Genomic DNA, 22,252 nt, shown 5'->3' with positions numbered 1-22,252 from the left:
AAATTTAGGTGAAGGAGCTCAGTGCCCAGAAACTACTGTATTTTTCGCCCCATAGGACGCACCTAGTTTTTTGGGGGGGGGGGAAATAAAGAGAAAAAAATTATTTCCCCCCCAGATGCGGGGCTGGGGCAGGGGAACAGAAGGAGACCCTTCTGTTCCTCCTCAAGCTTCCAGGCAGGCGTGTGGCTGAAGGGTCGCTGTGCAGTTCTCCCTCTCTGCGCAACACCTCTCCTGCGAAGGAGAGGCGCTGCGTGGAGAGGGAGAACTGCACAGCGCCCATCAAGCGAAGGAGACCCTTCTGCTCCTCCCCTGGCTTCGCAGGACAGGCGCCTCGCTTCCATAGCCGTGTGTCACCTCTCCAGCTGGGAGAGGGTCGTGGGGCTACGGCAATACCCCCACCTCCCGCAAAAGCCCACAGGAGCCGCACACCCTTTAAGGAGCACACGGCTCCTGTGGGCTTTTCTACGAGGAGGGAGAAGGGACTGACTGGCCACGTCAGTCCCTTGCCCCTCCTGAGGAAAAGCCTGCAAGAGCTGCGTGGAGCTTGTGTGCGGCTTTTGGGAGCTTTTCCTGCCTGCCTCCCCCCTGCATTCGCCCCAGAGGACGCACACACATTTCCCCTTCATTTTTGGAGGGGGAAAAGTGCGTCCTATAGGGCGAAAAATACGATACTTTGAACACCAGGGATTGAACCACGGCAAACATGATGTGAGCATGTGCAGAGCGCATTCCTACAACAGCAACCCATCAACCCTTGCCCTCACAGGCACCCTGGTCTGCAGCACACCAGCCACAGGAGGCTTGACCAAGAATCTGCAGGTGGGGAAGATTTGAAGCCCCCCCCCCCCGCAAAGGGCTGCTGGACTCCCCACACCCACCAACTGCAGTCAGGACAGCCAATGGCCAGGGATGGTGGGAGCTGTAGCTAAGCAGCACCAGAGGGTCACAGATGTCTCCCCTTCCCCACATTCTCTTCTTGGGGGGGGCACAGGTGGATAGCACAGCTGCAGCCCTAGACATACCCACAGAAGGAGGAGAGAGCCAGTGCCTCACAGGATGATGAAGCATTTCTCCAGAGCACTCTTTGAGAAGCCAACCTTGTAAATACAGTCATACTTTGGGTTACAGACGCTTCAGGTTGAGTTTTTTTGGGTTAAAGGCTGCCAAAACCCAGAAGTACCGGATCGGGTTACTTCCGGGTTTCAGCGGCCGCGCATGTGCAGAAGCGCTAAATTGGGCTTTGCGCATGCGCAGAAGCGCCAAATCGCAACCCACGCATGTGCAGATGCGCCGCTGCGGGTTGCGAACTCTGTGGGTTGCGAACATGCATCCCGCACGGATCACGTTCGCAACCCGAGCGTCCACTGTATTCGGAACACTGTTCATGGCAGAGGAGACAGTGGCGCCGTGACTGGCGCAAGCGACACCCTGAGCAGCTAGATGGGGAGGGAGGAGGCTTTGTGATGTTAAGCACAGCTCGTTCAATCCGCCCTCTGCAGAGCTGGCTTCTGTTGGAAACAGGGGGATGTACCAGTCATGGGCTTGATTCTGCGCTAGAACAGCTGCACACCTGTCAAAAAAGGGAGTGTGTAGGTCCACAGCAGGCTCACAGAAGGAAAGTCCGTGCACAGCCAGAAGGCCATCTCCAAAGAATTCATGCACAGGAGCCAAGTGGGTGGGTGGTGTTCAGCAAAATTCTACTCAGAGTAGACCTTCTGAACTTAATGCACACAACTAAGTTAGGTCCTTTAATTTTGAAAGGGCTGCTCTGAGTAGAACTTGCCTGAATGCTTTTTTAAAAAACAAGGTTGTTTCAGCTGTTTTCAACATGGGGCATTCCATTAGTCAGATGATTTCTTCTTGCATGATGGAACGTTCTTCCCATCTCCCCACTGCCTAAATCTGTTCTAGAAGTTCTACCAACGCAAATCAGATATTTTTTTTGGGGGGGGGGTGCACGGCTGGAAAGGGGAGGAACCCTCTTGCACAAGTACTATCCTTGCACAAGCAGAAAAACTTAAACACCAGCCAACATTTTTATTAGATTGTCAATCACTTGGGGTGCCTCACAGGAAAAAATGAAATAAACAAACAAAGCTTATCTGGCTGTTATTTCAATCCTGTTCCCTTTACGATAGCTCTGTTTGGAACATTTTTTTAAAAAGAGCATTAGCAGGCTGCATTTTTTGAAAGCCACTTTGGGTTTGCTTGGTAAAGGGGGAAAAAAGAAACAAAGAAAAGAACAAAGCAGAAATTCTAAAAACAATTCCTATAAAAATATTAGTAATCTGAGTTCTAGTTCTACCACCTTCTGGCTTGGTATTTTTTTCAAAATGGACAATAAAACGAACTCTTGCTCTTCTGTGGAGTTACTGGTGCCTTTGCCTTGTGTTGAGCAAAGGAGCCGAGCACTTTCAGCACCTGAGGCCTGGACAGCTCCCCCAAGTCCCCAAGATGACCGGCAGGCAGACAGGCAGGCGGATGGGCAGAGATACAGCCCAGTCCGAGCAGGTGGGTGGCTGGGCGGCCAGATCCGCCCCCCCAGGCCTTGCAAGCAACTGGGGCTTTTGGCCAGGCTCCTCTTGAGCAAGGCGGAAGAAGCTGACGCTGCTGCCTGGCCCGGGATGCCATGAGGAGCAGAACGGGGCCGTGGTGCAAGGGAGACCAGCCCCCGCCATGGGGTGACCCGACTCCTTCCCACACCTGCCCTGCAAATGACACCAGCAGCTGCCACCTGCTCAGCCAGGCTACCCCAGGAAGAGGCCCCAACAGCTGCCAGGGAGGCTCCTGTCACTTCACACGTCCCCCACTGGTCAACAATGATGTTCTTTCCCCCGGTTCCGGAGCACATTTGGGAAGGGAAAGGCCTCACCCCCCCCCACCCCCCGGAAAAGGCAGCCAAGGCAGTGGATGGCCAGGAATCACCAAGGAAGGGAGGGAGGGAGGGCAGCCGGCTACACACTCCTCTGCCCAGCGCAGACGGGGCTCTGGAATCACATGGCTGTTGCTGACTAGGAATGCTCTGACTCTGCTTACAACATTTAAGCTTCACCCACAGCAGGCCTGCCCCCTTGCGAAAGGGACAGGCCAGCATTGTCCGGAGGGGGGGGGAAGTAAGGGGGTGAAGAAAGGGGCCAGAGGCCAGATCTCACTGAGCATGGCAAGGCCAGAGTTAGTCCTGGGTCAGAGGGACCCAGGAAGTGCATGTCTTGCACTGATGGATGCTGACACCCAAAATATCTGGAGGGCTGCCCTTGGAGGCCTGAGAGGTTTGTATCTATTCACTCCTGCCCTGCGCAGAGCCAGCTCAGTTGGCTCTTTGCTGGGCACGGGTGGCATGGAGGGGCATTGCAGCAAATGATGACATTTGGATCAGCAATAATGGAGGTGCCTGTGGAAATAAATTCAGGGGGATGCTGGCTGCCAGAAGTGTCCACAGCTGGCTTCCCAACTCCTGGGGCAGAGCTCACTGCTCATTTAAAGCATACTCAAAACACACTGAAAGCACATGAATTCCCTCAAAGAATCCTGGGAACTGTAGTTTGTCAAGGATGCAGGGAACTGTATTTCTGTGGGGGGGGACTACAGTTCCCAGGATATTGGGGGGGGGTGTCATGTGCTTTAAATGTGTGTTGGATTTGCTTTAAATGGATGGTGTGGACCTGCCTCATGTCTCATCCATTCCGCAGATCTCAAGTCTCCCCAGAAATTGTCCTACTCTGAGAGAACACACACACAGGTCATCAATGCCCAAGACCAGACCACCCGCTGGGCATCCCCCTGCGCCACACAACCAAGAGAGGAGGAGAAAGACTACCTTGGTGCCATGGTAGAAGTCATCCACGCAGGTGGCGTTCATGAAGGTCTGGTGGAAGTGGGTGCTGGTATCGATGCCCCCCGGGATCACCAGCTTGCCGGTGGCATCGATGACCTTGGCTCCGCCGGGGATCATGAGCTCACGGCCCACCTGCTGGATGATGCCGTTCTCAATGTAGACGTCGGCCTCCAGGGTGCAGTCGTCGTTCACCACCTTCCCCCCCTTGATGAGGATCCGCATCGTGGCAGCGTTGGCGAGCATGGCTCTGGCAAAGGAGGGCAGGGCAAAGGAGGTCAGGGGTTGTGGGCTCCTGAGCCAGGGCTGCTCCCTCCCACTGGCAAGACTCCATCGGTCACAGGCCATCCATGTAACAGGCTCACGCCATTCCTAGCCCTCTCCTCTCCTTCTAAGACCATCTAGCTTGGTTGCCATCATTGTGGGAGGGAGTTCCACGGTTTAACTTATGGCCAGAGGCCACACGGCCCAGAGATCGCATCCAAGGAGACAGCTGAGGGTCAGAGCCACTGCAATTCAGAAAACGCGGCCAGGTAAGACACAGCACAGGCTGCTCCAGACCAGCTCCTCAGGCTCACAGAACACCCCAGCTGGAGGACATGGGGCCAGATTCACCCAGGTTGCTGCACTGGTTGACACAAGTGCAAGGAGTCCTGCTAGTGCAGTGTGACCTCCTCTCCCGAAATCTGCTTGGGGGGGCCAGGAGAACCCCCAGAGCTGGAGGTGGGGGGAAGAGAGGTCGTGCAAAAGTGGAAAGCAAAAGTGGTTTTGCTAACGGAACAATTGCCTTAGCACTTCATGGAATTCCACCCATCGTCCGGGACGAGGGCACCTCCACACCTTCTCTGAGAATGTGGCTCAGCCTCTGAGGCCTTTCTTGTGGCCCACTTACCCTGTGGCCGGTCCTACCAGGAGGGAAAGTGAGGCAACAGCCTGTGGCAGCTGCTTTTAAGTGCCCCATAAAGGCAGCCTATTGTTACTTCCAATTATCAACAGAGAGGGAGGGAGGGAGGGAGGCAGACGTGGGCACCAAAATAATTTGGCTGCAGGCTATGAGTGCCCTGACCAGGGGAGGGATTGGGGCAGCAGGTGCTACTCTGCCTCAGGCAGCACAATGTCTTGGGCTGGCCCTGCATCCATCCTCTGAGGGAAGTGTGGCTGGTGGGGATGAGGAACATGAGGCCCTGTGGGAACAAAACTGGTGAATGGCTTGCAGATGGATCAGCGTTCGAAATTCACCAGGTTCCAGGGGCTTTTTGCCCCCGGCTGTCGACCACCTGCAACCAAGTGAAGATGCCCAGGCGCCAGGGTGGCATCTGATGTCTCCCCCATCTGGAGGTGCCTGTTTGGGGATCCTTGGCCCTTGCCTGTTTTCACACACGAGAAACACACCCTGGTTTAAGGAGCCCTTTGGAGCCTTGAATATATATTTGAGTTTCTAACACTGGGGAGGATGGCTCTCAATGGCTACTTGCCACAACAGCTGTGCTCTCCCCTCCACTATCTGAGGCAGCCATTGCCTCCGAACACCAGTTGATGGAAGTGATGTGGGGGGTGAGGAATTGCTGCTGCACTCAGGTCCTGCTTATGGGCACTGGGTCAGTCCCTGTGGGAAAAGGAGCTGGACTAGATGGTCCCCCTTTGGCCTGATCCTGCTGCTGCTGCAGGGCTCTTCTGATGGCCCAGAAACCATCTGAGCTGCCATGGAGGTTCAGGGAGAATCTGGTTGTTTGCTATCAGAAGAGGTGGCTGGACTTGGCTAGGCCTTTGCTCTGCAGAGCCCTTCTGACTGCCAGAACCTCTGCCTCCTTCTCGGCTGCTCCTGGCAGCTCTGCCATCCTACCGACAATTTGCCCTTAAGATGCTGCAGCTGCCTGGTCCTCTCCCCACCCCCACATATCTGAAAACATCCGCCATTCCTCTTTGGCAGCTGGAAGAAAAATATATTTAAAAAACAGCACCACCAAGACTGGCGCAGCAAAGAGGGTCTCTGCAAACCTCCCCTGGAAAGCCCTTCCTTTTGCAGCCCTTCAGCAACCTCCTCTGCCTCCCTGGCATCCCGCTGCATAAAAGAGGCCCCCTGAACACGGCCTCCCTTGGCGGCAAACCCAGCCCCTCCATCAGCATCAGAAGCTCCCATTTGCCATGAAATCTGCGCAGTCAGACCTGACAGCTGCCGGCTCAGAGGCTCCCAGACAGACCATCAGCTCCTATTGTGTGAGAGAGGCGGGGATCGAAAGAAAAGGGGAGGAGGGAGGGGTCTCCGGGAATCAAACAAAACCTGCATTCCCACAAGCTGGAGCTGGACCCAAAACCTGGAGGAGAGGGAGGCACGTTCCCTTTGGATGGCTGCAGGGTTGCAAATAGGGTCTGCTCTGAAGCTGCAATGGCAGAGGACCTTGGGAGAGCAAGCCTTGCCTGGCGCTTGCAGGAGGGAGAAGCAGACGTCCTTGTTGCACCAGGACCCCCCACAGCTTGGACCTATAGGGCCCAAGGCACAGTCAGCTGGGGACAAGGTGGACATGAGCTGCCCGCCAGCCAGCCTTCAGGTCTGCAGCTGCTCATGCCTACGACTGAGACTGAGTACTGGGTACTCGGGTGCCGTATCAGAGCAGACCTGAAGCTTGGGGAGGAAGAGTCGCTGTGGCCCATCTCATCATGTAGCTATGCAATGCGGGCCCCTCTCAGGGCAGGTGGGAGGGGAAACGGGAGCCCTGGACATCAGGGCAGAGCATTGGCAGGGCACTCTTGCTCCCCACAAAGGAGTGTCTCCACTGCCCCCCCCTTTAGCTGAGATTCCTGCATTGCAGCGTGTTTAATAGATTATCCCTGGGGGTCCCTTCCAACTCTTGCACAGTGTGGGGAGAGCACCAGGCAGACCCAGAATACTCCACAGGAACACTTGGAATGGGGCAGGCCCCACACAAGACCAGCAGACCTGCCCGCCACAATCTGTATGCAGGATGAGGTGTGTTGAAGAAGTCAACCAGCATTTGGTTTTCAAAGATTTAGGAAGCTCAAAGGCACCCACAGATGGTTCACGCAGTTGTCAAAGCAGAATTGGAGACAACTCAAAGCTAACAGGCCCATGACCAGTGTGGACACAAGCAGGAAAGGGGCCTGCAGAGAAAATAGGTCCAGACGGGTCCAGCAAAGCCACAGTCTCCGAGTGAGACCACCTCTCTCACAGTGGACTGTTGGGGCAAAGGATTCTGCAGCTCAACTTAGCACTCACTAAGATGAGAGGCCCAGCAGCTCACAGAAGGGACTTGCTGGTTTTACTCATTTATTTAACGAATTGTATAGATCACTTGATGGATGTAAAACCTGAAAGACCCCTGCCCTGCCCGCCCAGGAAGGGTCTTACGTGGGCCAGGACAATTTGGTGCTGCTTCTCCAGAGGTCACAGGGTTGCCATACACCCAGAATTTCCCAGATATACCTGGAATACTGCAGTCAGAAGCTGTGTCCCAGCAGAAATCAGCAAAATGTCCAGGAAAATCCAGACATATGGCAGCCCACGTCGGTACTGTCTTTTTTTGCCAATTTCCCTTTAAAAATAGCCCAAAACAACTTTGGTGTCTGGATTTTCACTTTTTGAAAAATAGCAACCCGACCATATGAGGAGACATGGAGAAAAAAGTAAGTGTGGCCCAAAGAGCAACTGCAGCCAGCAGCTGTGGACCTGACTGCCCCCCCCCAAAAAACCCTAAGGCCAGCCCCCTCTCCCCCCTGCAGCAGCTGAGCACGCAGCAGTGTCAGTCAGTGGGGAGGGAGCAGAACACCCTCTGCACAGAGGCCACTGAGCTCCAAGTGCAAGAAACACCCCCCAACTAAGGCGTAAGGCAGCCCTCATGGAAGCCCCCCCCCCACCGCAGAGCAGGATGCCACCTTGTTGAGCAGCACAGCTTCCCTGGCCAGGCCCTGCAGCCTCTCAGACCCAAGAGGCCACCAAGTGTACATCCGCCACACCCTTCCGGCCAGCCTTCTGTTTGAAGGATGATCCCTTCACTTCCTGGGGCCCTGGCAGGCAGCCTAATAAATGATAATACAGTGGTACCTCAGGTTACAGATGCTTCAGGTTACAGATGCTTCAGGTTACAGACTCCGCTAACCCAGAAATAGTACCTCAGGTTAAGAACTTTGTTTCAGGATGAGAACAGAAATCGCGCGGCGGTGGCAGAAGGAGGCCCCATTAGCTAAAGTGGTGCTTCAGGTTAGGAACAGTTTCAGGTTCAGAATGGACCTCCAGAATGGACCTCCAGAACAAATTAAGTTCTTAACCTGAGGTACCACTGTAAATAGCAGCAGCAGCAGCAGCAAACAACCTTCACCCCAAGGTCCCTGAGCAGATGACAACAATTACAACACACAGAACAATTTAATGTTAAAAAAAGGTCTGGCATGCCACATAAGCCAGCTTCATTGAAATCCAAAGATTCTCAAGGACCCACATTCCTGGGAACCAAATGCAAGGTGCTGTGGTGACCCACAGATCCATAAACAGCTTGGCTGCCACCTCCTCCTCCTTGCTTGGAACACCCACAATCCATGTCTTTCCTTTCCTTCTGTCCTCCAGCCCCACTGCATAACTCCTCAGCACCCTCCGCCTGCAGACTCCTTCCTTTTAAACACACAAGCCCAGGGCTCAGGGCTCCTTCAGCACCCAGGTGACAAAGAACACTACCCACCATTTGCTAGGATGGGTAAATGCTGGCCATTGTCCTCCCCCGGAAAGAGAAACAACTGGGAGAGAGCGAGCGAGAGAGAAGCCTTTGTGTCCTGGGAGGGTATAACAGCCACTGGCTTTGTCCCATCCGCATTGTTCAAGCCCCCTCCCATGACCCGCTGCACCCACCCTGCAAGGAACACACTCTCAAGCCGGCATTTCAAACTCCTGTGCCCCTGAGCTGGCTCTTCACATCCAAGCAGGAACTTTAGGGGCTCCAGGAGGAAGGAGCGAAAGGGGAGGAGACCTTGCAAAGTCATGGAGGGTGCTGAGCACAATGCTCAGAGGGCGGGCAAAGCAGACCCAGGCCCCCTCCTCCAGGCTGTGCAGTGCTGAGGCTCAAACAGCAGAAGAGGGCCGCCCTTTCCACCCTCCCAAGTCGGCTGCAGCCCCACCAGAACCGGCAAGGGCGGGAGTCCCTGCCTAGCAGGGGTGCATACTAGACACATGGGGCAAAGATGTCCCCCAACCAGCGGCAGACCAACATTTTTGGAGCCCTGAACTGTCATGGGGGACCTTTCTGGGCAGCATTAGAAGCTCAGGTAGTTGCCATTTGGGGGCCAGACGGCTTGAAACTTCTATTTTTCAATATGACTTTTTAGTTCCTGAAATTCATATCATGGACAGGATGCATTGCTAGTGTGAAAACAAGCAAGATCCAGGGATCCCCAGGCAGGCAGGGACCTCCAAGCAGTGGAGACGTCGGACACCGTAATAGCACCCGGGCATCTTTGCTTGGTCGCAAGAGACCAGTAGTTTCAAACACTGGGTGTGGCTAACCACTGTTCTGTTCTTCAATGGGGATGCTCCACAACAGATCCCCACACCTTTACAACATCTGTGCTACTGACTCTCAAACTTTGGGATTTGTGAAATATATACAACAACAAAATACTCACTTTGAGTCGTGCCACCCAAATTGGGTCACCTAGAACCAATTTTTTTAAGCAATCTGGATTAAAGTTGCTTTTGGGGCCCCTCTGGGATTAGGCTGTCCATGAATTGTAGTGTTCCTGCAGGACATCACCTCCCACCAGTTTCTCAGCAAGGCTGCCGGCAGCCCCCAACTCCTCCTCAGGACACACAGCGGGGGGAACAGAGGCTCCCCCCTCTGTCTTGCCTCAAAAGGCCACACAGGACCCAGCTGCCCAGAGAGAGGAGGGAAAGCAAGATCAGACACAGAGCACCCTGGGGCCACAGGAACATGCAGACCCTCCTGTGGAGAGCCTGGGACCCCCCCCCCCACTTGCCAAGACCCCCAACTCTTTCCCAAGGCTGCCTGGTGCGCTGCTGCAGCACAGACGAAAGCAGGTCCCTTTTAAAAAGGAACGCTGGGGGAAAGCTTAATGAGCAAGCGGGGGCTGGTGCAGATGCCAAGCAATGACACATCGGAGGAGTGCCTGAGACACCCCCCCACTCCGTTCTTTGTTTTGAAGTCCTTGCAGGGAGCGCTGACAGCCTGCTGAAGACGAGACTCATTACAGGGAGACATCTGAGGATCCAGAGGCAGGCAAGCGCCTCGCATGGCACAGCACACAACGGCAGTGGCAGGATCGGCACATTTCTAGCAGCAATTGCGAAACATGGAGAACATGAGAGGAGCCTGTCCGCCTGAGGGATCAGGCCAAAGCCCACCCCCCTGCCCTCACAGTGGCCAACCAGACGCCCCCAAGCAGGACTCAAGGGCACGAGCAACACTCCCCCCCTCCTGCGGTTTCCAGCAGCTGGCATTCAAAAGCATGACCCCCCCCACAAAAGGGACCCAGCCGACCCTGGAACAGAGAGTAGCCCCAAGAGCTGCCTCTGCTCAACTCCTCCCCTCAAATCTTTGCCTAGGCTGCTGGGTCATGCGATGGGGTATTATTATTATTATTATTATTATTATTATTATTATTATTATTATTATTATTATTATTCAGACCATGGCACATGGAGTTTTTTTTTCTGAAAACGCTTCTGCACTTTTTTGTTGCAGCCCGAGGCTTTGGGGTAGAGATATGAAGGCCCCAGAAAACACTGGGGAAATGCGACCATGAGCCCATTTTTTTCTGCTACCCTCCCCCTCATTTGTTTTGGAACAAACATACCCCAATTTTTCTGCTTTTTTTCTTCAGGCTTTCACATTTCTACTTTGGGGAGAGGCTTCTCAGCCACCTGACCAGCCAGTTATAAAAACTCGAGGCAACTCATAGATAGGCAACGGCCCCCATTTAGGCACAGCCGGTTTAATGGTGAAGGTTGAAGGGCAGCATTCACCCCACTGGAAGCAAGGGCAAGAAGGAAGCGCGAGGAATGATCAAGCATGGAGGATATGGTGGGTGCCGGCTCTGGGCCTCGATAACCCGGAGGTTCATTCCCACTTGAGGAAGCCTGAGGCGAGCGTCTCCTTCTGCAGCTGCGTGTCAGTCGGGCCAGAGGCCTGCGAGGAGGTCCAGCAGCGCCTCCATGCTCAGGACGCTCTCGCTGCGCCACAGCCAGTCCAGCATCTGCAGCCACACCTTGGCTGACACAGTGGCGCAGGAAGAGGAGGCCACTGACGAGAAAGGGGGCGGCTAGTCAAGTCCCCCCCCCCCGCAGGGAGGAGAGGCTGTGATGAAGATGCAGAAGGAGCCCCAGCAGGATCCCGGCGGCCTGGATGAGCTCACAGCTGGCGACTCGGAGCTGCGCCCGGGTGCTCCAGGCCTCTCCCACTCTTGTCTGCTAGCAAGTCTCTAATTTTGCTTGCTTGGTTAGCGGCAAAATTTCATCAGCTGGGACTCCAGAGCGATGCATCCCTCTTTCCAGTTTAGAGTTCCCTCTGGACCACAGACTCCTGGCCCAAAACCAACAAGGCCAAATGCACCAGAGACAAATGTGAAGCGCTGCATTTAGGTTCAAAGCCAAATCAAATGCATGGGAGAGATCTGACTTGGCAGCACCTTGTGTGCGGGGGGGGGGCGTGTTGAGCGGATCTTAAGCTGGACTGGGGCCACCAGTGTGATTCAGCTGCAAGAGAAAAGCTAATGCAGCTTCTCAAGTGTCCTTAAGAGGAGCACAGCGTCCAGATCACAGAAAGCAACAGTCCCACTCTCTCCTGGACAGGCCTGTGACAATTCTGGGTGCCACATTTTAAGGAAGACCTGGACAACCTGGAAAAACACGTCCAGAAAAATACAATGATGACGACAAGCAGCCTGGAACCCAAGTCCTGTGTTTTCCTTGGGGGAGAAAAGCTTAAGGGGATGCATGATAATATCCCACCAAACATCACAACTTCTTCAGCATCAAAAAGGTTGGAGGAGACCCAAGTCAGCTGAAGCACCAAAGGCAAAGATGGTCCTACCTTGGAGGAGAAGACGCTAGCCCCTTGCAAGGGGTAATACCCTTCCCCAAGATACGCAAAAGAATCCCTCCCCTCCAGGAAAAGATTTGCTTGAGCCGCATCTCCCTGCTGACCCTTCTGGCTAAAGGCCTTTGCAGCAGCAGCAGCAGCAGCAGCAGCAGCCACTCTCATGCAACAAAGGAAGAGTGTTCAGGGAGCCAGGCCAGCCCGGCTCTAGCCAAGTGTCTGCCTGAAATTCTCTGCCTGAAATCCTGAACAGCCTCTGCCGGTCAGTGTGGACAACACTGGGCTAGATGGAACCATGGCTGCTGCCTATGTCTCATCAGGGTCTGTGCCAGCTCAGGTGCCCTGCCCAGGGTGTGGCACCCTCAACAGGAAAATGACAGCACAGATCCCTCCTGCTGGGAATCTCAAGACCAACCTCCCAGGGGGACGTCCCCCACCCACCAGACTTGGCTACAGACAGAAGTGTCTTGGTTGGGAAAGGGTGTGGAATCAGCCCCTCAACACCACCATTCTCACCCCATCTGTGACCCACTTGACAAGAGCTGGCACTGACTGGAGGCCTCCTGCTGGCACCGTGTTCCCAGTCAGCAAGGGAAACTGCCCCTTTCCCCTTCAGAAACCAGCTCTGGTCACCTGGAACTGTGTTGAAGTCAAGCAGGTTTCCTCCAAATTCCCGCCAGCCCCAGCATGCACGGCTATTATGGGAGTTCTTGTCCAAAGTGCCCAGGGGGCACCTGGTGGGCAAAGGTCAGCCTGAACATGGAAACCGATTGAGGGAGACAGGAGCCTCACTCGTCCGTCTGAAGGGCAGGCAGAAGATCACCTTTCCCTGGTACCTCTGGAGAGGAAGAGAGGCAGGAGCAGGAGGAAGCCCCCTTCAGCGGGTAATTCTTCTGATTTCATGAGATGCCTCAGAAGAAAACAATAAAGCTGAACGGAATGACGGCCTGGAGTTCGTATGATCTTATTGTTTCAATAAATTAAAGGCAGCCTTTGGCTGAGAGGCTGGATAGACAGAGTCTATGCCCTTCTTCCCGCCCACCTTCCCCGCAGTGCTGAGGCACCTTGAAAACTAGCAAATTTACGATGGCATCAGTCCACAAAAGCTGGTGCCATAATTAATCTCTTGGCCCTTAAGCTCCCGCAGTGTTATTTGCGACTTTAATAAAAAGTGGGAATTTTGTATTTCCAATGATTGACTGATCTTTCCCACACAGTATTTTTTGCTACTTCAGATTATGACTTGGAGCTACTACTCGGAGTCCAGAATCCCAACCCTGAGCTGAAGCAAGACCTGCAGGGCCCTGGATTCATTTGTCAATGAGGCAAAGGCCTTGCCAGAGAAGACCAGGGCATTAAGAGGGGGGCCGCACATCAGCGGCTGAGCACCCCTACTCGACACAGAAGACCCTAGGCACAATCCCCTGTTGCTCCCCTGCCCCAAACTCCAGAGAGCTGAAAGCAGGATGGGGATGCAGTTTCTCAAGGAGAACAGGGCTGCTTGAGCACCAGCAGAGCCGTGTGCAGGGATGGCTTGTTTGGACAGGAGGGAAGGTGCCTTTCGGGACCAGAGTCCAGACCACCCACACTTGATATTCTAGTTGCCACCACCTCGGGGCAAGAGGGAGGGGGGCATAGCCTCAAAAAGAGGGGCTATGGAGGCCAAAGAGCCTCCAGCCCCCACCAGTCACCCTGACCTCCACTCAAGCCAAATATGGAAGACCAGCAGTCCATTGGGCAGGTCCTCCAGACCCAAGCTTCACCCAAAAGCCAAGATGCAAGGATTGGGCAGGTCCTCCAGACCCAAGCTTCACCCAAAAGCCAAGATGCAACTCCTCACGGAGAAGGTCTGAACACACCTGAGGACACACCTGACTCACCTGGCAATTAGGAAGCTACAGACATCAGAGGCTGAAGTTCAAGCCCCTGGGCTGGGGTGAGAGACCCCAACTGCCAACACCCTGCCCAGCCAAAGAGCTTCTTCATGGAATCATAGAATTGTAGAGTTGAAGGGACCCCCCAAAGGGTCATCTAGGCCAACCCCCTGAAATGCAGGAATCACAGAATCCCTGAGAGATGGCCACCCTGCCTCTGTTTCAAACCCTTCAAGGAAGGAGAGACCACTACCTTCTGATGTTATCCGCTCCGCTGTCAGAAAGCTCTTCCTAATGTTTACTCAGAATCTCCTTTCTTTTCATTTGGATCCATTGCTGTGGAGCAGGAAACAAGCTATGGTGTCACTTGGCACCTCATTTCCTAGTACTGAGGGAAGCCGCAGTCCAAGGGTAATCTGGACCAAAGAACCACGACAAGGAGCCTCTCCCTCCATGGCTCCAATAGGGAGCCTCAGAAGACCCTGATGCTGCACAGGAGGCACCTGGACCAATGACCATCAACGCCTCAGGAGCATCAACAGGCTCCAAGTGCCCCAAAGAGGACCCAGTCCCATCCTTGCACCAAGGTAGCAGCTCTCCCGCTTAAGGCAAGCTCCAAGGGCATCAGGCTCAAGGGAGAAGAGGGATCAGCCCACCTTTCCCAGCCTCTCTGGCCAATTCCAGCCTGTAAGCCTAAATGCTACGCACACAGCCCAGAGCTCAGACCTTCCAGTGTAGCACATGCACACACTCAACAGAGGCTCAAGAAAGTGGAAGAAGTCACACGCCCTTCTCAAGCCCAAGTGCTCACAAGCAATGCACCAAAGTACAACAAAATTCTCAAAGATGCCACACTTTTCATTTGCTCCCCACACAGGTTTTTTCAACCATCCGTATTTCATGATGCTTTGAAAATTGAAGAACTGTAGAGGAATAGAATGATCAAAGGAGCATGTTGCACTTCCAAGCAGATAAACAGTCTAAAAATCAACCTCTGGCGGCTCTCTATTTTTATACTGAGAAAAGAGGCAAAAACAGGATAAATTAAAACCATCTGATGTGCTGATGATGGTCCCACAAGGCAGTCTTTGCCAACTTGGCCAGCCAACCTCTGCTTTAAAATCTCCAGTGAAGGAGAGTCCAGCACCTCCCAAAGGAGTCCATTCCACTGTCAACTCTTCTTCCTGATGTTTAGTCAGAATCTCCTTTCTTGGAATTTGAATCCATTGATTCTACCCTCTGGAACTAGAAAAAAAAAGCTTGTTCCCTCTTCCATGTGACAGCCTTTTGAGATATTTGAAGATGGCTATCATATCTTCTCTCAGTCTTTTTTCCAGACTCCTTCAATCATTCCTCATATGGCTTGATCTTCTTGGTCACCCTCCTCTGAATACGTTCCAGCTTGTCAACAACTTTTTGAAATTACAGCACCCAGAACTGGACACAGTATTCCAGGTGTGGCCTGACCAAGGCAGAACAGAGTGGGAATATTGCTTTCCTTGATCTGGACACGAGACTTCTGTTGATGCAGCCTGGAATAGCATTAGCTTTTCCTTTCTTTTTTTTTACTGAAGGAGCGGTTCCACCCACATCGTTCAGCCTGGACACTAAAGTCCAGCTCCAGGACCTTATTGTGGTTCCTTCACTGCGAGAAGTAACCAGGCAGAAGGACTTTTCGGTAGTCTCCACCCACCCTGCAGAACGCCCTCCGGGCAAATGTCAACGAACTGAACAGCTATATCATTTTCTGCAAACATCTGAAGGAAGTTCTGTTTTGGGGAGCTTTCAATGTTTGCTGTTGTTTTTTCCTGTATTTTTGTTAGAAGCTGCCCAGAGTGGCTGGGGCAACACAGTCAGGTGGGCAGGGTATAAGAAATATAGGGTGGTATATAAATTAAATAAAAAATAATCATCATCACACTCTTGGTTTGTGTTAAGCTTGGGGTCTACTAAGACCCTTTCAAGTGAACTACTAATAAGCCAAGTGTCCCCCACCAGTGCAGCTGGTTCTTCCTTCCTAAGTGCAGAGAACCTGACATTTGTCCCTGTTTAAATACATTTTGTTAGTTTGGGCCCAGTTCTCCTATCTGATAAGGTCATTTTGAATTCTGATTCTGCTTTCTGCGGCATTAGCTACCCCTCCCAATTTGGTGTCATCTGCAAATTGGATGAGCATCCCCTCAGATCCTTCATCCAAGTCATTTATAAAAACCTTGAACAACAACGTGCCAGGACAGAACCCTGCGGCACCCCATTTGTCACTTTTCCCCAGGATGACGAGGAACCAGACGCTTGGACTCCAACTCCCATCAGCCCCTGGGAGCAGCAGCACAAATCATCTGGAAGGCACAGGTTGGCAATGGCAGCTATAAAACAACAGGGCGAAACTAAGTCAATGGCGTGTTAAAGCTTTGCCAGGGAAAGGCATTCTCAGCCCTCCTTAGCCGGCATCTGCCTCGCATCCCCAGGAACATCTAAGAGAAATCAGAAGGTGCAGGCAAAAGCGAGCAGAAGTTGATGCCACATCCTGGTTGCGAAGAGGCAGGGCACAGAGGTTTAGGATCGCTGACCGTCATGGACAGTCTTTGTCTTAAAGGCCGCAGAATGCCCAGAATAATTGCTTGTTAGAAGCAATAAGCAATACCTGGGCAGATTCAAGATCCCTGGGCGAGAGGTTGGGCTCTCAAGTCCCAGCAGGAAGCGAATGTTCATTCCATCCCCATCTATCAGGGAGGGCAGCCTCAGAGCCCCAGTCTTGCTCCCCACCAACCCAGGCCATCCTCCTCCCTCCCTCTCTCTCTCCCTGGGAGCGGCCCATCCTCATCTTCCAAATAGGGTTAGAAACTCAGCTATATCAGCTAGGAGCCAAATGGCACTGCAAATTTAGGTTACGGTTGCCACAAGAGAGTGTCTATTTGCTAGGGGGTTGGTCTCTAGATGACCTATGGGGTCCATTCCAGCGCTACAATTCTATGACCTCAACTACATTGCTTGACTGCAGCTTGTTCTTACAGCAATGCACTTGTCTCAGTATGCAAGAAGGAGAAACGCACGCACAGTGGAAATGGAAATAACTATGGACTAAGGCAGAGGTTTAAACTGTGGTCGCCAACCTGATGCCCAGAAATCTCCACTTAGTCGCAACTGGACCCACGTCGGTAGCAAAGCGCTCCTGGCAAATCTCGAGCGCTGCTTCCCACCAGAAAAAGGCTTCTTCACGCCCCTCTTGTCTTCAGCCTTTTGCACTGTTATTGCGGAGGGGGGTGCTCCCTGGCCTGCGTTTATTTTGCAGGGGGCCTTCCACACAGAGAAGCATTGTATTTTCCCCAGAGTGTGGAAGCTGGCGGCCAAACAGCCATTGTTTGCTGCTCCAGCACCCCTCCCCCAGCACAGGCCAACCTGACTCAAGGTTTTGTTTGCTTCTGACAGGCAGCTACTGTCCCGGTCCCATCGCCAAGCAACACGGAGGGAGGGCCAGGACCCCCGGCAGAGCCCTGGGCTGGGATGCCAACAGGGACACCGCTTCCCAGCAGACCTTCTGACCTTCCTCAGACCCTTATGTCCGGATGGTCCTTTGGCCAGCCCTATAGGAGAGAAAGCTGGGTAGAGGCGGCGCTGTCACCTATAACTTGGATGGATTCCGAGCGGCACGGAAAAGTGTTTCCAATTCCCGAGCATCATTCGCAAGCTTCAAAGCATGGGTGGGAAACAGACACACTGATTTTTTCTGACAAAAGCCACGTGGCATTTAGCATTAGCCGAAAAATTAACTCATAAATTATGCGTTGCCAAAGGCTCGGAGGACCCAGATTCGGTGCTGTTGGATGGGATTTTATCTTATAGCTCAACAAATGCAGGCAGCCCGGACTCCCCCTCCACAAAACCACCTGAAATTTGGCTTTCCTAATGGTCTTCAAGTACCTTGCCAGCCTAATTTTAAGTCTCTCCCGGATTTACCATGCAGCTTTTTGTACTTCTATTATTTCCATTGCATTCACTTGCTTGCTTTACTTCAATCAAATTCTAACTACTAGGAAATTAATAATAATAATAATAATAATAATAATAATAATAATAATAATAACCAGAACAAAAAACAGCAGGATCTGCCTACAGCTCTTTCTTCGATGAAGCAGCCAGAGGTTAAGACAAGGTGTCAGAACTATGAGGCACCTCTCCCCTGCTTTCCAGCCCACTGACTGCATGCTCCCCATAGGCTCACTCCCACAGGGGGAAACTGAGGACGAAACCAGGAAGGATACACTGGGGCATCTGCCCCGCCCCCCATGGCACACAGGGATGCCAGCATCAGACTTCACAGCATCCAGTGGATTGCAAGGAAACAAATCCCACCGAATTCCGTGGCTCCTACTTCTGCAGCTGCCAATATCCTCCTTCTCAGGCCAGACAGAAGCTACTTGCAGTTCACAGGAATACAGGCAACGGCGCATAGCCAGCAAGGAGATGGGGGCGCAAGATGCACCCATGCACACGCCCCTCTGCCACAGGGGCAGGGTCAACCTTTGCAAGCCTGGGGTGCCTTCTGGACGGGAACCAATCCAACACAAAACAAAGCTGCGCCAAACGCAAAGTGCGGAAGTGCCCCCTCCCCTAGCTCTTTAATTGCCCTAGCCTGTGGTCCAGAGAAAGGATAGGAAGAGGGTGGTGCTTTCTGTTGAGACACCAACGTCTTCAGAGTAATCAATATCAAACCACCAGCAACACGCAGGCCATGCCCCCCCCCAATGGAGCGGCAGTAAGAATCTGATTGTTCCTCCCCGTTAAAAGGAGGCAGGTATGATACAGGCGGCAGTGGCGGCGGCAGCTGTGCGTGCCATTGATCCCCCTTCTGTGGGGTGGGGTTGGGCAGGCAGACTGAGTGTCTGGGTGGGGACCAGGCGGGTGGGGTGAACTGGCATGACTCCTCCATCAGTCCATAATCCTTGCTCCCAGGAGATTACTCCTGACCAGGCTCTGGTGGGGATGCGGGGTGGGTCCATCAGGGGCCTACAGAGGGGGGGGGGCGAGGCAACTGGGTCAGCCTTTGGGGCCGCCGCAGTGGGGCAAGCCCCGAGGGGGGCAGGGGGTGCCCCTGCTGCCCTCCGCTTCCTGCCCCTCCATCTCGGAGTCCAAGATGCTTGTTGGTCCTCAGAGTCTGTGACACCCCCAGCCCCATGCTTTTGAGGGGGGGAGGATCGAAGGGGCCTGGACGGGTCTTGCGCCTCCCCCCCCCCAAGAGGGCCACCGCCTGCAGGGAGAGAGCCATGCCGCCGCCACCACCGGCAGGACCCCCCCCCCCCGTCCCTCCGCCCTCGCCGTGCCTCAGTTTCCCCATCGCCCAGCCCGGCCGGAGCAGCACAAAGCGCCCAGCCCCGGCCATTGTCAGCGGCGTCGCCGGCGTGTCCCCCCCCGAAGGGCCGGGCCCGCCTCTCCCCCCCCCGGGCAAGGGCAGCGCCCACCCCAGACAAAGGCCCCGCCGCCGCCCCCCGGAGGAGCAGCACAAAGCCCGGCCGCGAGGGGCCCAGGTGGGCGAGGCCCGGCGGGGGGGGGCTGCGGGCAAGGCGGGGTCCCGGGCCGGGCTGCTTCTCCCCCGGGCCTCACCGGCTCTCCTCGGCGTCGCCCTCCGCCCCGTCCGTCGCCGCCGCCCTCCGTCCGCGCTGCCGCCGCCGCCTCACCTGCTTCCCTCGCCGCGCGCGCGCCAGGCGGGGGGCGGGGCCAGCTCGCGCCCGCCCGCCACTCGCCGCCCGGGCCAATCGCCGCGCCGCCGGGTCCCCGAGGGGGGCGGGACTACGACTCCCGAGGGGCGGGGCCGAGGGACCAGGGCGCGGCCGCCTCCATCCTCGCGTCGCCATGGCGACGGGGCCTGCTCGCTCCGGGGACCCAGGCCAAGCCTCGCAGGCCGCTTGGTTTGGGGGTGGGCCTCGGGGACAGGCCGCTGGGGGGACAGCCGGGGCGGGCCCGAGGTTTTGGACCGCAGGGGCCGCCTGTCATAGCAACGTCGTCAAATAACCCCGCGCAACCTGCGCCCGCAGATAGACTGCCTCTGGACCTGGAGGTTCCATTAGGACAGCCCAGCTGCTGGATCAGGCTGCATATCAATCTCTGCATATTGTCCAGCATCCCCGCAGTGACCAACCAGATGCCCCCGAGGGAAAAGCGACAGGAGGATTCAAGGACAAGGCCACTTTCACCCTCCAGTGGTTTCCAGCACAGCCATCAATAGCCCTCTCCTCCGCCATTACTGAGTGCTCACTGGAAGGACAGATCCTGAAGCTGAGGCTCCAAGACTTTGGCCACCTCATGAGAAGAGAAGACTCCCTGGAAAAGACCCTGATGTTGGGAAAGATGGAGGGCACAAGGAGAAGGGGATGACAGAGGTCGAGATGGTGGGACAGTGTTCTCGAAGCTACCAGCATGAGGGAGGCAGTGGAAGACAGGAGGGCCTGGCGTGCTCTGGTCCAGGGGGTCACGAAGAGGCGGACACGACTAAACGACTCAACAACTGCCATTACTTTGTCCAGTCCTCTTTTAGAGCCATCCCAACTGCTGGCCATCCCTGCCTCTTGCAGGAACATTCTCCATAGTTTAACTATGTGCCGTGTGAATAAGAGGAGGAGGAGTTTGGATTTGATATCCAGCTTTATCACTCCCCTTCAGGAGTCTCAAAGCGGCTCACAACCTCCTTTCCCTTCCTCCCCCACAACAAACACTCTGTGAGGTGAGTGGGGCTGAGAGACTTCAGAGAAGTGTGACTGGCCCAAGGTCACCCAGCAGCTGCATGTGGAGGAGCGGAGGTGCGAACCCGGTTCACCAGATTACGAGACCACTGCTCTTAACCACTACACCACACTGGCTCACTGAAAAAGTGTTTTCTTCTATCTGTTCTGAGTCTTCCAACATTCAGCTTCACTGGATGTCTGCAGGTTCTGGTGTCATGAGAGAGGGAGGGAAGCTTTTCCCATGCCATGCATAATTTTATACACCTCTGCGTCGCCTCTTACTTGCCTTTTCTCTAGACTGAAAAGTCCCAAACCCTGCCGCCTTCCTTCACAGGGGAATCACTGCTTCCATCCCCCGGATCATTTCGGTGGCCCTTTTCTGAACTTTGTCCAGCTCTACAATATCCTCTTTGAAGTGAGGAGACCAGAACTGCACACAATATTCCAAATGCGATTGCACCATAGATGTCTATAATGGCATGATATTGGCAGTTTAATTTTCAATTCCTTTCCAAAAGATCCCTAGTCTGGGATTTGCTTTTTTATGACTGCCACACACTGGGCTCTAGGTCCCCCAGGAGCACCCTGCGGTCCCACTCTCTGGCTTCCTCACAGAACCTGTGGCAGCCATGCCCCAAATTAGGGGAGTTCTCTCTTCCTTGCGGAGCTGCCATTCCCCACCCCCGGGTCTCCCCACACTTTTCTATTGACCACTAATAGCTGCTTATTTATAATTGAAATTGGATACAATAATGAATCATCATTATAAGCACAGCTTTGGTGCTCTCTATTTGGAGCCTTGGCAAGTGGGCACGGGCACCTCTTCCCTTGAGTGTGGGCAGCTGAGGTTGGATTCTGCTGGGCTGAAAGCTGCCTTCTGCTTCTGGCATCCTCTTCTGCCACTGTGATTTGTGGAGGAACTTTTGAGAAAACACACCTCCCTCCGTCCTGGAGCTCTAGCTGGTTTGCACATATATCAGTCGCAGCGGCCCTTGTCCGAGGGATGCTATGATTGACAGCAGAGCCAGACCAGAGTTGGGGATGCAGTTCCTCTCGAATGCCACCAGGGGGCTGGAGCCGCTCTCTGATTGGCTCCCCAGCCAGCCAGAGGGGGGCGGAGCCAGCACTTTGGGGGGGGGGGAAATAAGAGGAGCAGTTCCTGATAAGAGAAAGTGATAATAATAATAATAATAATAATAATAATAATAATAATTATTATTTATACCCCTCTGTTATGTACTGAGTTGAATAGGATCCAAACTGCAGCAGTCTAATTGGTCCTAGAACAATAGGATCCAAAAGGCAGCAGTCTGATTGGTCCTAGAACAATAGGGTTCAGAATGCAGCAGTCTGATTGGTCCTAGAACAATGCAGCAGTATGATTGGTTGGCAGGAACTACCCAATCATGCTCCAGATAGAAGTGAATCCACAACCTGATTGGCTTACAGTAGAATTCCGGAATTAGCCAATCATGTGCAGCCCATTGTGTAAATAATGTATATAAAGCAGATACTTTGAGGGGACTTTCATTCATTCCTCCTCACCACTATGAGCTGAATAAAGAGCAGGAAATCACTTCGTGACTCTGAGTATATTTCACTGGCGACGAAGGTGGGATCCCGCTGAGCTGACTGCCACACACAGCACCGCAGCACCGCCACCTGCCGCACCGCTGCCTCGCACCGTGTATCCAGGCTTCAGCTCCGGGACACAAGGAACTCAGAATGGCAACCAACAGCAGCTTCTCGCCATTCAACCCAGCATCTGGA

At 54.0% G+C, this 22,252-nt stretch overlaps 2 protein-coding genes across 3 annotated transcripts in view; both read right to left on the bottom strand.

Moving 5' to 3' along the window:
* Positions 1-13,732, bottom strand: part of MAPRE3 (microtubule associated protein RP/EB family member 3) — a 73,137-nt gene extending 59,405 nt beyond the window's left edge. The window contains exon 1 of the mRNA XM_053383886.1: positions 13,722-13,732. The gene's annotated coding sequence lies outside the window, so the exon portion shown is untranslated. The remainder of the gene's footprint in view (positions 1-13,721) is intronic.
* The window catches only part of DPYSL5 (dihydropyrimidinase like 5), a 37,139-nt gene extending 17,675 nt beyond the window's left edge, over positions 1-19,464 (bottom strand). For both annotated transcript variants that reach the window (XM_053383874.1, XM_053383875.1), the window contains exons 1-2: positions 19,365-19,464; positions 3,818-4,082 (exon numbers count right to left, since the gene is read on the bottom strand). In XM_053383874.1, coding sequence (XP_053239849.1) covers positions 3,818-4,078 — 261 coding nt within the window. In that variant the 5' untranslated portion in view covers positions 4,079-4,082; positions 19,365-19,464. The remainder of the gene's footprint in view (positions 1-3,817; positions 4,083-19,364) is intronic.
* Positions 19,465-22,252: the final 2,788 nt, after the last annotated feature.

This window comes from Podarcis raffonei, chromosome 3 (genome assembly GCF_027172205.1).
Source record: "Podarcis raffonei isolate rPodRaf1 chromosome 3, rPodRaf1.pri, whole genome shotgun sequence".
In the NCBI taxonomy this organism is placed as follows: Eukaryota; Metazoa; Chordata; class Lepidosauria; order Squamata; family Lacertidae; genus Podarcis; species Podarcis raffonei.
Note: the sequence above shows the minus strand (reverse complement) of the source record. Positions and strands in the feature narration are given on the sequence as shown.